Below are 15,801 nucleotides of genomic sequence, written 5' to 3' on the forward strand. Positions count from 1 at the left end.
GTCTGAAACGGATATCGTACAAACATACTTGGGGTCTAAAACCATTATTTCGATGAGGCACATTTTTGGCCGTATCAAAGTGTAAATACCCTCTTTAGCCTAAAGGCTGAGGGTATAAAAAGGGGTAACTCCTTAATGAGTTGGTCACTGAAAAAATAAATCACATGTTTTATAACGACCGTTACTTTAAATATTCAAATATTTGAAAATAATTAATATTGTTAATTTTTGGAAAATATCCAGAGAGAATGCATTGCCAACAATTATCGGATTTGAACCCTCATATAGGCAAAACTACTTGACGTATCAATACTAAAATTCAAAAAACTTCTAGTTGGAATATTTTTAATCGACTCCTATTAATATGGTTTTACTCCACACTGTGCGACATTATAATTTTAATTTTTTTTGGGGGCAAGTCTATATGTTCCCAAATAATAGTCCAAAAGATCTAACTATCCCTGCCGATACCCACCAAAATGATTGATAAACACGTTAGCTTAGGGATTAAGTATACGATTTAGACACTTCCGTAAAAAATGGTGTAAAATTTCTTCCACCAGTACGAATACATCAAGTTCCAATTACCTCACTCACAAAAGTTTGAAATTTTCGATCAAATGGAGTTTAGGGTCTGTTCAAGGATCGTTATGTAATCTTTACCGAATTTACCCATTGAGGTCCTGTTTACAGCGTTGTTATGCTTTTCTTGGGCAAGTTCATGTTTTTTTGGCAAACAAATCCAATGGTGAAAAATAATATCCTACGGTGAAAAATGAAATTGCAAGTGGGCACTCTAATTAGAGCAAGGCGTGTAATACATTGACCAAGTCGAATGTGGACTCTATCAAACAACTTCTTCCAGTAACTCCTTAAAAATGTTTAACATTTTCATTTAAGTGCAGTATCAGGTCTGTTCAAAGATTATTCCTACAATTTTCATCGAACGCGATGCGAACCATTAGAAAACTTCTGTCTATAGAGAATATATGGGTGCCACCGTGGTGCAACGGTATGCACACCCGCCTTGCACGCTGAAGGTCGTGGGTTCGATTCCCCGGCCAGTCAACATCAAACACTTTTCAACGGTGGCAAAATACCCCTCAGTAATGTTGGCGACATTTCCTGAGTATTTCAGCCATGTAAAACTTCTCTGCAAGTGGTGTCTTAGGACACGCCGTTCGGACTCGGCGATAAACAGTAGGTCCCATATCATTGAGCTAATATGAATCGGGGTGCACTCATTGATATGAGAGAAGTCTCCCCTGTCCCGCCTGGGATGTTTGTGGAACAATTATTTATTATTTATATTATAGAGAATATTAGGAAGGTCCCACAGAAGGCCTCCTGATAAGAAGTCCTCCAGTTTTTTTTTACAAGAAGACCTCAGATCTTCTATAAGAAAGCTTTAGGTATTCTTTGAGAAGCTTTAAATTTTTGCTTCTATAAGGAGAAGTTTTGTCCTTCTATGAAAAGGCCAATTACTCGTCTATGCAAAGAACTACTACTCGTCTATGAGAGGACATTCTGCTACTCTTCTATAAGAAGACTTCTTACTTTAGAAGGATTTTAGATACTCTTAGAACTTCTTTTTGTAAAGAAAGTCTCCAGAATGTATTCTGTTTATAGAAGACATTTAAAACGACTTCAGTCTATAGAAAATTTAAAAGGACTTCCATTCGGCATTCTTATAGAGAACTCATTTAGAAGAGCTTCTCATTAGAGAAAACTTTAAGGGGTATTCTGCCCAGAGAAGACCGTTGTGCGGTGGTATTCTCTCTATAGAGAACATTTACACAGTGTTCGGTCAAAAAATACATTTAGAATGTCTTCGGACCTATAAAACTCCTTTTAGAGGCTTTGCTCTATTTAATACACTGACTTCTGTCAATAGAATGGTCTATTCCTTAGAGCAAATATTAGAAGGTCGTCTGTCTACAGAGGATCACTAGAAGGCTTTCTGTCTTTAAAGAACATTTTGAAAGTCTTTTGTCTGAAGAATGCTTTTAGAAAATCTTCTGTCTATTGAATACCTTTAGAATGTCATCGGACATTTTTCTAAAGAAAATCTAGAGAAGACATTTACATGGTCTTCTGTCTGTAGAAGGTCCTAAGAAAGTTTTCCGTGTTTAGGAAACCTTTAAAGGGTGCTTCAGTCTAGAGAACGACAGAAGAACCCTAGAAAGTTTTATTTCTATAGAATACCGTAAGAGGGAATTCTGTCCATAGAATACAATTAAAATAAAAATCCGTGGAAAGTCTTGGTACCTTTGTTTAAAGAATACTTTTGAAGATCTGTAATGATTAAATAATCTGAATTCATGTATTGCGGTAGTAGGCTGAGGGTATATATCTTTCAGCTCAACCACTGATACTTTTTATACCCTCCGACATAGCGTGACATGTATACTTAGGTTGGTTTTTATACCCACAGCATTTATGCTAACGAGGGTATATACACTTTCATACGGTCAAAATGTGCCTCATCGAAATAATGGTTTTAGACCCCAAGTATGTTTGGACGAAATGTGTTTCAGACAATTTGGAGTCGATTTAGCAATGTCCGTCCGTCTGTCTGTCTGGCTGGCTGGTGCGCACGATAACTCTCGAACAGATGAACCGGTTTGGTCCAAAATTTGGCTTTCGCAATATTTCGTCCAAACTTAGTTCAAGTTCGAAGATGGGTTATATCGGTCCACTCCGGTATCTCCCCCGCAAAAGTTCGAAAATGTTCGGAAAATTTGTGCGCATGATAACTCATGAAGGGAGTAACCGAAAGTTAACCAAAGTTTGCACATCGTGAAATTTCTACCAAACTTAGATGAGGTTTCAATATGGACTCAATCGGTCCACGCCTTCGGGTACCTCCCACACAAAATTTCGGATAAGTTCAGAATAGGACCTGCTCTCGAATCGCGTCGATTTTTGTTGCAATAACTTGTATTCACTGCCCTCCATACGACGTTATAAATTTCATCAGGGGCAAGTCCATACTTCCTGAGAAAATAGCCTGAAAGATGCAAAAAGCCCCTATGGCACCGTGTGTAGTGGTTGGAGCGCAAGATAATTCTCGAAGGGTTCTGCCGAATCGGTCCAAAATTTGGCCACTCCTTCAGATACCTCCCCCACAAAAGTTCGAAAATGTTCGGAAAAATTATGCGCACGATAACTCTTGAAGCGAGTGACCGATGTAATCCATATTTTGCACATCCAATATATCTACCAGATATAGATCAGGTTCGAATATGGACTATATTTTCCTTCCTTCTGGTACCTCTCACACAAAATTTCGGATAAGTTCACTTTAAGACCTGCTCTCGAATCACTTTGATTTTTGTTGAAGCGATTTGCATTCGCTACCTCCATAACGATGGTAAAAGTTTTTTCAGGCGCAAGTCCATATTTCTTGGGAAAACAGTCCGAAAGTTGTAAAAAACCCCTATGTCATTATATGTGACGGTTGGAAAGCACGATAATTCTCGAACTGTTCAACCGATTTGGTCCAACATTGGATCATCGTCATGTTACATCCAAACTTAGTTTCATGGGGCAATACCGGTCCGCAACTTTCGGTACTTCTCCCCAATATTTAAAAAAATGCTACTAAAGTGCTATGACGATATCACTTGAATGGCGCAACCAATTTGGTCCAAACTTTGAATCTCCTTATATTTTTTTTTTCAAAATTTAGTTTAACTTCTAAAATGGCCCATATTGGTCCTCCCTAAGGATGCCTCACCCACAAAAGTTCAACATTTGTGTCTTAGTGCAGTTAATTTCTAATCCAGATTTTTGTCGGCAAGTTCAAATGTCCAAAAAGGGCCACAAAATTCTGAAGAGACCTTAAATACATTCGATCTGTTCGTAGGTGAAAGTATCACTTCACATTGACTGAGGGTATATATCTGTCGGCAAAGCCGACTGACACTTTTTTTACTTGATTTCGTTTGCAACGCATTAAAATAATTGATCATTGATAAATTTTAGTTCAGAATATTTTATCGTCGAACCTAAAGATTTGTGTACTTTTTTACCTGAAACCACGTCTTTCATTCTTTTGTTATTTCTTATATTATAATTTAGCGTATTTGTGTCAATCATCGCCTTCATCCTAGATACAAACCCAAAAACTCTTCATCCATTTTAGCGGATATTAAAGTCAAATCTTTATATTCTTATATAACCTACATATTAATTTCCCCTCTCTAACCTTTCTGCCATTTTGTCAAACTAACAAAAAGCAAAACCCAAAAAATACTTACTCGACATGGCAAATAAGCATGACTGCCCTCTTGCACCGTAACATTGTTGGGACCAATCGTACTAGAATTTCTTCTGGGTATTTGTAGTTTTCGATGTTGCTGTTGTTGACGTCGACGATTCAACTGCTGTTGCCGGTCTTCTTTATTATCGAAAAATAAGAGATTTTCCAACGAACTCATATCATCCGGTGACATGTGGTGATTTGATGGCGGCGCTTCAGTGGTTGTACTCGATACCATATTTAAATATGCTGGCAAATCTGCCACTGCAAAGACAGGAAATGGTGGTAAATATGTGGGAATTGAAAATCCCTTCGTTAATAAATCCTTAGCTGCTTGTTCGGCTTCAGTGAGCGGTGGTAAATCACTCGAATCGTGAGTGTTCAAGATTGATGTCGGTCCCGATAATAACTCACTGGAGGCATTGAAATCGTCCAACGTAAATGGCTCATTCTCTATTTGTGTGGTTGCTGTTAAAGAGAATGATGAAAATGGTGATTTTTCAACTGTTTCAATTGCCACCGGTGATTCGGGTAACGCAGGCGATGCAGAGGATATTGCAGATGGTGATGGTAATGGTTCACTTAGTGCTGCTGTTTCTAAGGTCTTTAATGATGATGACGACGAGGATTTTTTCTCTGTTGACGTGGATATTGATGTGCCGGACATTGATGCAACTGCTGATGCAAGGGCTTCTGCAACTGGCAATGATGATGATTGTGACGAAAATGATGATGATGATGTATGAAGTCCTGGTGCTTGAGACAGTGTTGTTCGAACAGTTGTTGTTGTCAGCGTCGTCAATGTGACAGGTAAGTTTGGTAAACTTTCAGTGATTTTGTAAGATTTATTTGTTGTCTCTGCGGGAATTTGACGGCTATTACTGCTACTACCACTACTACTACTGCTGCTGTGACTAGTGTTGACCACGGAAATTGTTTTTAGTCTTTGTTCCAGCACAGAAGAGCTACTACATATCGTAAATTCTGAAATGAAGAGGATAGGTAACTAAGGTTGATTGAATTTACACTTTGTCGGAAATAGAAAAAGTAAGTGGGAAGGAATGAAAAGTGCAAAGACAAGTTTTGAATGCGAAAAATCATTTGTAATTAAGGTCATGAGGTTATAAATGCAAAAACTTAAAAACAAAAGAGAGGAAATGAGATAAAACAAAAAAAAAAAATTAAAAACTTGATAAATTATTTCACACAATATCCACTAAAATATAATGAAAGATTTCTATCATATCAGCACCTCAAATATATTAGACCTTCTTTATCGACGCGTCCAAACCGTATACCGAACATATCGCTAATTTACTCACAGAGTGACACATTTCAAAAAATCAAATTAATCAAATTAAAAAGATTATTACACAAAGCCTAAAATAACTAGTTGGCCCATATTTTGCTGATAACTATCCAGATATCAGTGCTAAATTTCTGTGCAAGATCAAGCATGATTTGAAGTGTTTTAGTGCTTTATAAATGCAAAAAACTTTTTCGATGATCTATGTCAAACTCCTAGAAAATAAGCTGTAACTCGTTGAGTTTTAGAGATATCAACTTGAAAATTTGACACAAGATAAAGTAGAAGTCGTAGAAAAAACAGAAATTGCTAACTCAAAAACCCATTTTTTGATTTATGCCACTCTTTGAGTAAATGAGCGATATGTTCCCACAAAATCTCCGAAGGGACATATGGATGTCTGCACGCCGATACATATGGGACATGGGATGACATGGAATCTTTTTTCTTTTCGCCGAGTCTGAAGGTCGAGTCTTATGGGAACACTAGTAGAGAAGTTGTACTTGCCTGAAATACTCAGGAAATGTTGCCAACATTAAACTAAGCGGTATTTTTGTTCTAGGAATCGAATCTGGGTTTATATGGTGTAACACGGGTGTACTTACCATTACAACACGGTGACACCCACAAGGACCACAACGAGTATGTTCAGTAAAAATTTCAAAACAATCCTCCAACAGCCCTTAAACTACACTTAAGTGAAAAAGTTGAACTTTTGTAAGGGCGGTACCCGAAGGTGTTGTTCGATATATAATTACTTGGAATTTTATGAACGTTTGGAAGAAATTTTTCGATGCACAAGTTTTGGACCAAATCAAATACTCCATTCATTAGTAACCGTGCTCATAAGTCATTTGGTGTGAGATGTACCGGAATAAGTGGATCGATAAAGTCCATATTGTATCCTAATGTGTTAAGTGAACAAATTTGGATCAAAAAGTGTTGATCCGCAAGAAAGCTTTTTTTGCACAGTTTTAGAAGAAAATATTGAATTTTGTTGTTGTTGTAGCAACGCAAATGTGTTCGTTCGTGTATTATTTCAGTTATCAGGTTCCTCTGTATCCAGATTCAAGAATTATGCAACCTGGACTGGTTGCGTCTATAAGGAATCAGGAGACAGGTGAGTGGGTTTAGCTGGGCAGCTAAACAAAGGCAGTGTATCGTGTGGTCCCAATCCACATGCTGGGCATGTGCTGGGTATCGTGGCGTCAAGTCGGGCCCAATACGAATTGAGGCGGCTAAAACCACTAGTGAGGGCTAAAACTACTAGTGTTTGCCTTGGCAGCTGGCGTTCTTCTGCTGCGATGGATGGGGGGTGGTCTCCAAGTACATGCCTGCGCAACCATATCAGTGTGAATGCTATCTAAGCCTGCCTGATAGGCTCGTTGGTCTAGAGGTTCTCTTTTATATCTTTGGACCTCTCTCTCCAGATCATGAAGATCTCTCCTGACATGCCTGGGTGGAGGAAGCCTGTCCATTAACCCTCCGTTGGACACCTGAGTCTAGCCAGGCCTTTTTCATTTTATTTTGCATTTTAAACTGGGTTAAAATAAAGCTATGGACCTGAGATTTCAGGTAGCTTCATGAAATTTTCTTACCTTTCCAACGAAAGAAACATGAAGTCAAAAGGATCACCAGAAAAGGAGCTACAAGGATTTTTTGACATACATATCACATTCGTAACACATGAGTCTGGCCAGACCCCACCTATTTTTTTATTGAAAATTTTCCAAAATTTTTCTTAAAATTGGTTTTTTTCTAAATTATTTGACAGAATGAATACCATTTTATGAAAATTGTCGCATTTCACCCTACCATGTCTTTAAAATTGCACGTAAAAAGGTCGCAAAAGTAGGAGATGGGTTTGAAATAAGTGTACGTACCACAACCTAAAAAAATCCCTTGGAAATAGGGTTACACATTTATTTTAGACAATTTTACACATAACTGGACAAATAAAACCCATTACAAAGCCTTTATGCTCTTTTTGTGGAGTGGAATGGTTCAAATATAGGATTCTCCACATGAATTAGAAGAAAGTCCTTAGGACATATGCCCTCATTTACCTATTGATATTATCGTTATTGCATTGCAATAAGCTGTAAAGTTATAAAATAGACCCTATTCATTCAGAGTAATACCCAAAAATAAAATATAGTGCATTGAAGTTATATATAAATAGGATTTTCGAGCATAGAGACAAGAAAAGTAAGAATTTTTACTCCATAGGCATATGTCCGTTTTTACTACCTTGATAAAATTAATTAAATTTAGTGTTTTTCGGTATGTTTTTTTGACAAATAACGATTATATATGTAAGATTAGGATCCTTAAAACATATTCTACAACTTTTTATACGAAAATATTAATTAAGTTTACTAAAAAATTTATATTTATTACATGGGTCTGGCCAGACTCATGTGTTACGAATGTGACAAACAATATCGGTGTCCAACGAAGGGTTAAATCGTGACAGGGATGTTCACTGCGATAACGCACTAGCAGGTACTGCATCCACAACATCTTATTGTGTTGACGCACCGGTAAAATCTTCGTCTCCTCCTGAAGATGGTCCACTGGTGTCATAAGGAGGCACCCTGTTGCAGTCCTCAGGGCAGCATTCTGGCAGGTTTGAATATTCTTCCACTGCGTAGTGCTAACCTTTGCGGACCACGATGGCGCCGCATAGCTTACCACAGACAGGCCTATTGCATTGTAGGTGGTCAACAAGGTATCTTTGCCAGCTCCCCAAGTGCTGCCGGCCAACGACTTGAGCACCTTGTTCCTACTTCTGATCTTATCGCAAATAGCTGTGGTATGCGCGGACGACTTAAACATACTATCGAACGTTACACCCAGTATTTTAGGGTAGTTAGCGGTCGGAATCAGTGCATCATTGACCAATATGTTTAGTGGGAGCCTCATTTCAGCCGTCCATGTGGTGAACAGTGCGGCGGATATTTTCATATTCCGCAGATGGAAGAACTGCACTAGGTCAGCTATGTAGACATTTAACCTATCACATATGTCATCGACGATAGAACCCGACGCCAAGATCGTACAATCATCCGCATACATCCGTCTGGGGGGTGTGGAATTTCAGAAAGGTAGAGGTTAAACAGTTCAGGAGATATCACCCCTCCTTGGGGAACTCCCTGTTTCACTCTACGGGTTTGGACTTCTTGTTTCTGAATTCCACAAACGACTGGTTTTTATGTACCGGGAGAAGTGGACCCATATGTTCTTCTTACTTGATCTAAGTTGGGACACATTTGTGGACCAAATCGGCTGAACCGTTTCCGGAGTTATCGTACAGACATACGGACGAATATGGATAAATTCACTCCAAATTGTCTGAAACGGATACTTCGAGTCTAAAACCATTAATTCGATGAGGCACATTTTTATCGTATGAAAGTGTATATAGCCTCGTTAGTCTAAAGGCTGACAAGAGGTACCCATATATTACGAAATATGAAGTTTCGGCTAAATCTACGAGAGTTATTTTGTGCACCATCCAGGCAAGCAGGCAGAAAGAAGGACGGGTAGGTCCATATTGGCAGATTTCGTACCCACTTCTATATTTTTGAAGCTGAATATATTTTCCCTGAAGACAGGTAAAGTTTGGAGATGGGCTATATCGGCGAATATTTTGGTATAGCCTCCATATAACGGTACATCCCAATTTCGACATTTTGAAGATTAAAGCTACAATATTTAACCGAAGTAGCTGTAAGTTGACATCTGCGGTTCCCAGTGGTCACAAAACTTCTCCTCCAAAAATTGTGAACAGATGTAGATGCTCATTTTAGCATTGATCCAATGTTACGGCACCTCCGGATTTTAAGAATGTAGAGGATATTAGTTGCATTTTTTTTTTGTCCGGGCTAGATGTAATTTTACATTTCAGGTTTTCAGTGGTAACCAAACTTCTATCCTAAAAAAATTAAAGATAGGTTCATGTTTTGGCATATCTCCCAGACAAGGGTACCTCAGTATTTTGAAGATTGTTGCTACATTTTTCTACACTGCACCGTAGTATGGAGGGTATATTAAGTTTGTTTTTCCAGTTTGTAACGCATTGAGCTAATCATTGGCGACCCTAAATATTCTTGATCAGGATAAAATTCTGAGTCAAAATAGCCATGTCCGTCTGTTGTAATCACCCTAATCCACAAAATCGGTGAAACTACTCAGGGGCCTAAAAAACACATATAAAATTTGAAGGCTGTTCGATCAAAATTCACCGAGTTATAGCAAAATCGGGGAAAGATATATATGAGGGCTTTATCCAAATCTGAACTGATATGGACCAAAGCTGAAAATTTTCATTCCTATGCTCTTATAAGTACTTGTGCAAAAATTCATCAACCGAGGTCAACTCCTTCTATTTTTATCCACTTTTGTATGGAAGCGGCAACGCTGTGGGACGTAGTTAAGAATTCCCCAATATTTGTCAAAAGACCCACCTAAAGGGTGGTCTTTGTGGCCAGAAGACCCATATTAATGGTCTTTCTCTTTTTAACACTACTTACTGGTTTTTTATGGATAATAAGCCCACCTAAGTGGTCTTCTATGGTTCTGTAGACAGAAGAACCGCTTAATTGGTTTTCCATAGGTACAAGAACCACTTGAGTAGTCTGCAGTATACAGACAGCTAAGGTGTCAACTATATATGGAAGTTCTAAGTGTTGTTTAAACAAATTATTTGGACGAAGTAAAAACTTTTGATAGCAAGAGAAGTCTAAGGTTGGAATTCGTCTTCTTTGAACCATTTTTTAAATCAAATACGAAAAATATACTTCCGTTCTAGAACAATTTTATTGAAATTTGCATTCTAATACTGAATCACTTTAATATACATATAAACAGCATAATAACAAACCAAATAACTGTACTTTTCAACAACTGATGAATAATTCTGTTATCAAGGACACTAAAGCAAAGAACGTGTTCCGGTTACCAAAATACTGCCACTAGCAGATACAAAAGAACAAACAAAAACACATTGAAATAGAATACCCATTTGTAAATAAGAAATTTACGTAAATGGTCTTAATTTCCCTGTTGGCCTGTTGTTGCCCAACAGATTCCGTAACGTTTGTTTTCCTCCTCGTTCATTTTGAAATTTATTTGTTTTTCCGTATCCAAGGCAATGGTTTGCAAATAATACGATTGTTATATTCTTTACCTACACAGTTGTAGTTACTTCTGTTGTTGTTGTTGTTGTTGTTGGATGTGAGAAATCAACGTACTCTCTTATCTTTGCAATTTCGTGGAAAATTAGTTAACAGCCATTTAGTAATTCTGCTTACACAAATTCGAGAAAATGATATAAAATTACTAAATCGATTGATATACGTTTGTGGCGTTGACGATTGTGAAAAAATATTATTTCATTATTTCGTTTTTAAGAAGAAAATGAAATGTATACCTTATAATTTTTTTGTTTTTGATACGTTTTATTGAATAACAGATATAACAAGCTTGTAACTAACACCTGACTTCAATGTTTGAAGATTTATATTGAATTTCTAAATCCAGTGAATTTGTCAACACAATATTATAAAGCAGATACATGGTTATTCATAATAAAATTCATAACATTCTATTGTGACTTATGAAATGTATTTCATACAAGCTCGATGGAATTATTATGTAAACATCTTATTTAATTTGCTACTTATTATTATACTTATTATGTGATGTGTATGTATGTATGTTTTCAATTCGATTTTGAGAATTGATTGAATTTGATGCTTATGCAAATATTACAATATTGTAATAGTGTTAGACCCTGTATGTTACACCTGTTCAACAAAAGGATAGTATCTCAACATTTCTATTTTTTAATAGATACCAACAACTGTTGATACATAAGTAGTTACCCTCCAGACATGAAAAGTGACATAATATTAATATTTACGAAAGAGTAGACAAAATATTAGGAATTTATTACAGTATCGATTTTTATTAAAGAGTGAACATTTCTAAATTTTGAGTTACAACCTTTTTTTGAACAGATGCGATATGATTTTACCAAACTTTGTAATAAATATACATATGGTAAAACCCAAATTTCTTTTGCAATTCCATTTGTAAAAATTTAATTTTTTGCGAGCAAATCTACGTTTTATGGTATAGAGGTTAAGGAAAAAACTTTGGCTAAGATTTGTATTCATAAGTACTTATAATAGGTAAAAGTTTCAAACATTACTTCCCCATATCCAAAACTTACAGCTCTATCTGTTCTCCCAAAACCAATCATAGCAGTATTTAGTACTTTTCGTATACATAAGTACGATTTTCCAAAACCTTATCCTTATCTCCTCTCTAAAAGTCAACTCTTATCACAATAACGAATATCACAATTTCAGATCTACCTCCTTACGCAATAATAACTTGAACCAAATTCTATATCTCAACCCTACACACCAACAGCGACTAAAATACCAAATTTCAAAATTCCATCTCTATTCATATACCAAATTTAGTACCATTTAATACTTTTCGTAGTGAAGTACCAATTTCAATCGCGAGTGAAACTCGATCGAAATTTAATACTTTTCGTATACATAAGTATGAAATTCACAAAACTATATAAATCTTACACTTTAACAGTAATCATAATTCTAAATTTCAGAATCTTAGATCTATCCGTTCACCCAAATAGTACTTTTTACACGCGATAAGAACAAATTTCCAAAACTATCTCAATCCTATACTTCAACAGCAATCTTATTTCCAAATTTCAGAATTCCGCTCAATCAAATATTTTAAGTACGAATTGTTAAAAATACCTACATATCTCAATCCTACACTCCAATAGTAATCTTGATTCCAAATTTTAGGTTTCCAAATTTATTACCATTTAGGATTTTTTCGTACACATAAGTACTCAAACTCAAAAAACTATCTCAATCCTACGCTCCATCTAATTCTAAATTTCAGGATCATAGCTCTATCCGTTCACCCAAAACGAAAGTGTACCAAATTAGTACAATTTAGTACTTTTTGTACGCAATAAGTATGGATTTCCAAAAATTATTTTAATCCTATACACCAACAGTAGTCTTCTTTCCAAATTTCAGAATTCCCCCTCTATCCGTTCAATCAAATACAAATATTACTAAATTTAGTACCTTTCAAATATGAATTTCCAAAAATACCTTCATATCTCCATCCTACACTTCAACAGTAATCTTAATTCCAAATTTGAGTAATCCAACTCCATCCGTTCTCAAAAATGAAAATTGTACCAAATTCTGTACCATTTAGTAGCTTTCGTGCACATAAGTACAAATTTCCAAAACCACCTCCATATATCAGTTCTAAACTTCAACAGTAATCATTATTCCAAATTTCAGGTTTACAACTTTATCCGTTAGTAATTATAAGTATGAATTTCCAAAACAACTTTCATATCTTAATCCACCACTTAAACAGTAATCTTAATTCCAAATTTCTTGATTCCAGCTCTATCCACTTACCAAAATCCAAATTGTACTCAATATCTCAATCCTGCACTTCAAAAATAATCCTAATTCCAGATTCCAGGTGTGCAGCTCTATCCTTTCATCCAAATCCAAACTATTCCCAATTTAGTACTATTTAGTTCTTTTCGTACACATAAGTACGAATTTACAAAACTACCTCAATCTTACACTTCAACAGTAATTTTCACTCCAAATCTCAGGTTCCCAGTTCTATCCGTTCACCCAAATCTAAATTGTTTCAAATTTACTACCATTTATTACATTTCGTACACATAAGTACGGATTTCCGAAACCATCCTCATATCTCAATCCTACTCTTCAACAGTAATTTTAATTCCAAATTTCAAGTTTCTAGCTCTATCCTTTTACCAAATCCAAATTGTACTAAATTTAGTACCATGTAGTACTTTTCGTACAGATTTCCAAAACCATTTCCTTTTATAAACATCACTTCCCAACCTTGATTTCCATACCAAATTACAAGATTCTAGCCATAGCCGTTCAAAATATACACTTTGGACAGTGGTTCCGCCCATGGACAAAAATCGCAAAATTTATGACGACAAATTTGATAGCGATTGAAATAAATATTCTCTAAAAATATAAAATTTTTAACGTCCTGCATTATTCTTGTAAATTTACAGTGGTTTTATGCCAAGTTAAGTCGAAGAAGTTGTGATTTGTGAGGCCTTAAAAACGAAAAATACATCCGCAAATCATTCGTAGGTTATGAGTTAAATTATAACAAGTAAAAAAGCGTTAAGTTCGGCCGGGCCGAACTTTCCATACCCTCCACCATAAAATATTCTGAACTAAAATGGAATAATTAGTTATCATTCTTGTCCCCAACTTTAAGTGGGTACGTTAAAATGTCAGATAATGTACATAAAATGCTTCATTCGGGAGGCCCTTTTTATGGTGTCTATATCTAACTATGTATGTTGACAAATTTTGGTGGACTAGAAAATGGGAGGTACCGTTATATAGGCGTTATAATAAAACATGGACCTATGTTGACAGTTTTTGATGGGAGCCTTTAATGTCAAATAACTCCTAATTCGGTTAAAAATTGCAGCTAGAATCCTCAAAATACCGAAAATCGGTACATAACGTGGGAACTTCAAATGTCATTAACAGCTAGTTCGGAGGTATGTATGTATGTAAATGAACAATTTTTGTTGCAGAATTTTTGTTGGCTTTTAAATTTCAAATTACAGAAAGTTCGTCCAAAAAATAAAGATAAGGTACGGAAAATCGGGAGGTTTGTTTTGGGGCTATACCAAAACATTGACCTACGTTGGTTAAACATTTTAAGTAAAATCCTCAAAGTACCGGAAATCGGGAAGTATCGTTATATTGGGGCTATGTTGAAAATTGTTGATGCTGATGTGTGGTGACCACTACAACCTTCAAATGTCAAATTACAGTTAGTTCGGTTAAAAATTGTAGCTAAAATTGCAAATTACTGAAAATTGGGAGGTACCGTTATATGGGAGCTATATCCGAACTTGGACCTATGTTGACAATTTTTGATGGAGAGGTGTTGTCACCACTAAGAACTTCAAATGTCAAATTACTGCTAGTTCGGTTTAATATTGTTGCTAAAATCATCAAATTACTGAAAATAGGGAGGTACCGTTATATGGGGGCTTTATCAATTCATCGACCTTTCTCGACAATTTTTGGTGGAGAGGTGTGGTGACCACTAGGAATTTCAAATGTCAAATGTTCAAATTACAGATAATTCGGTTAAAACTTGTAGGTAAAATTATCAAAATACCGAAAATCGGGAGGTACCGTTATATATCAAAACATGGACCTATGTTCATAATTTTCTTCGAATATAAGTTTTTTGGTCACTAAGAACCCTAAATATCAAACAAGTAAGAAAAGTCTATAGTCGGACGGAGCCGACCATGGGATACCCTATACCACTATCCCTGGACAATCGCTCTCCACAGAACTTCTTTTCAATGATTGTGAAAATTTAATTATCAAATATCAGAGATGAATTGTATAATACTTATGACCAAAACCAAAAAGTTATCTAGCATGACAAAGACATTTTTGTAGCAGGAAAGGAAAATTTAGTTCACACAAACTAAAATGTAATGAAACCCACTTATGTAGTACTACTACTTCCGTTGTTTAACCGCTACGTTATTGAAGTTTTTACCAATTTCACAAAAAAGTTTCAGTCCATTTAACCCGCTAAGTATTATCTGATCTTCACGTTGGTTTGTACGCTTCTTCTTCATCATAAACTCAAACTTTGTTTAACATTTTGCGGGTTATTATTTTGACCTATAGAGCCGCTACAAAATTGGTTAAAATTTTGTTTTTGGTCCATTTCATTCCCTGAACATTTCACGATCATAAGCAAAACTAATCATTTCTATTCTGGCCCGAACCCAACCTCCTTAACAAATTCGTTACAATCGGTCCATAATTGCGGCCTTAAGCTTGTTTACAATTTTTAATGGACGGACACACATCGCTAAATCGCTTTATCACGTCGAGATATGAATTTTGGCATACCAAATAAGAGGTCTAGGACAAATATTTCGTGGTGTTACACAAACTTATGGAGAGACAAGAGCATGGGATAAAAATGTGGTTCTCTACACGGAACCCATTAGGCAGTAGGCCCGTTATCTAGCAAACACTTTATTGCAATTTACATCAGAGGAAAGGTCAGTAGTTTTTCCCATATGTAGGCTACTTTGCGAAATATA

At 36.0% G+C, this 15,801-nt stretch overlaps 1 protein-coding gene across 1 annotated transcript in view; it reads right to left on the reverse strand.

Moving 5' to 3' along the window:
• The window catches only part of dpr17 (defective proboscis extension response 17), a 126,183-nt gene that overhangs the window by 24,950 nt on the left and 85,432 nt on the right, over positions 1-15,801 (reverse strand). The window contains exon 3 of the mRNA XM_073963460.1: positions 4,263-5,248. Coding sequence (XP_073819561.1) covers positions 4,263-5,248 — 986 coding nt within the window. The remainder of the gene's footprint in view (positions 1-4,262; positions 5,249-15,801) is intronic.

The sequence above is a fragment of the Musca autumnalis genome, unplaced genomic scaffold (genome assembly GCF_047663935.1).
Source record: "Musca autumnalis isolate F117 unplaced genomic scaffold, ASM4766393v1 scaffold_1, whole genome shotgun sequence".
Taxonomy (NCBI): Eukaryota; Metazoa; Arthropoda; class Insecta; order Diptera; family Muscidae; genus Musca; species Musca autumnalis.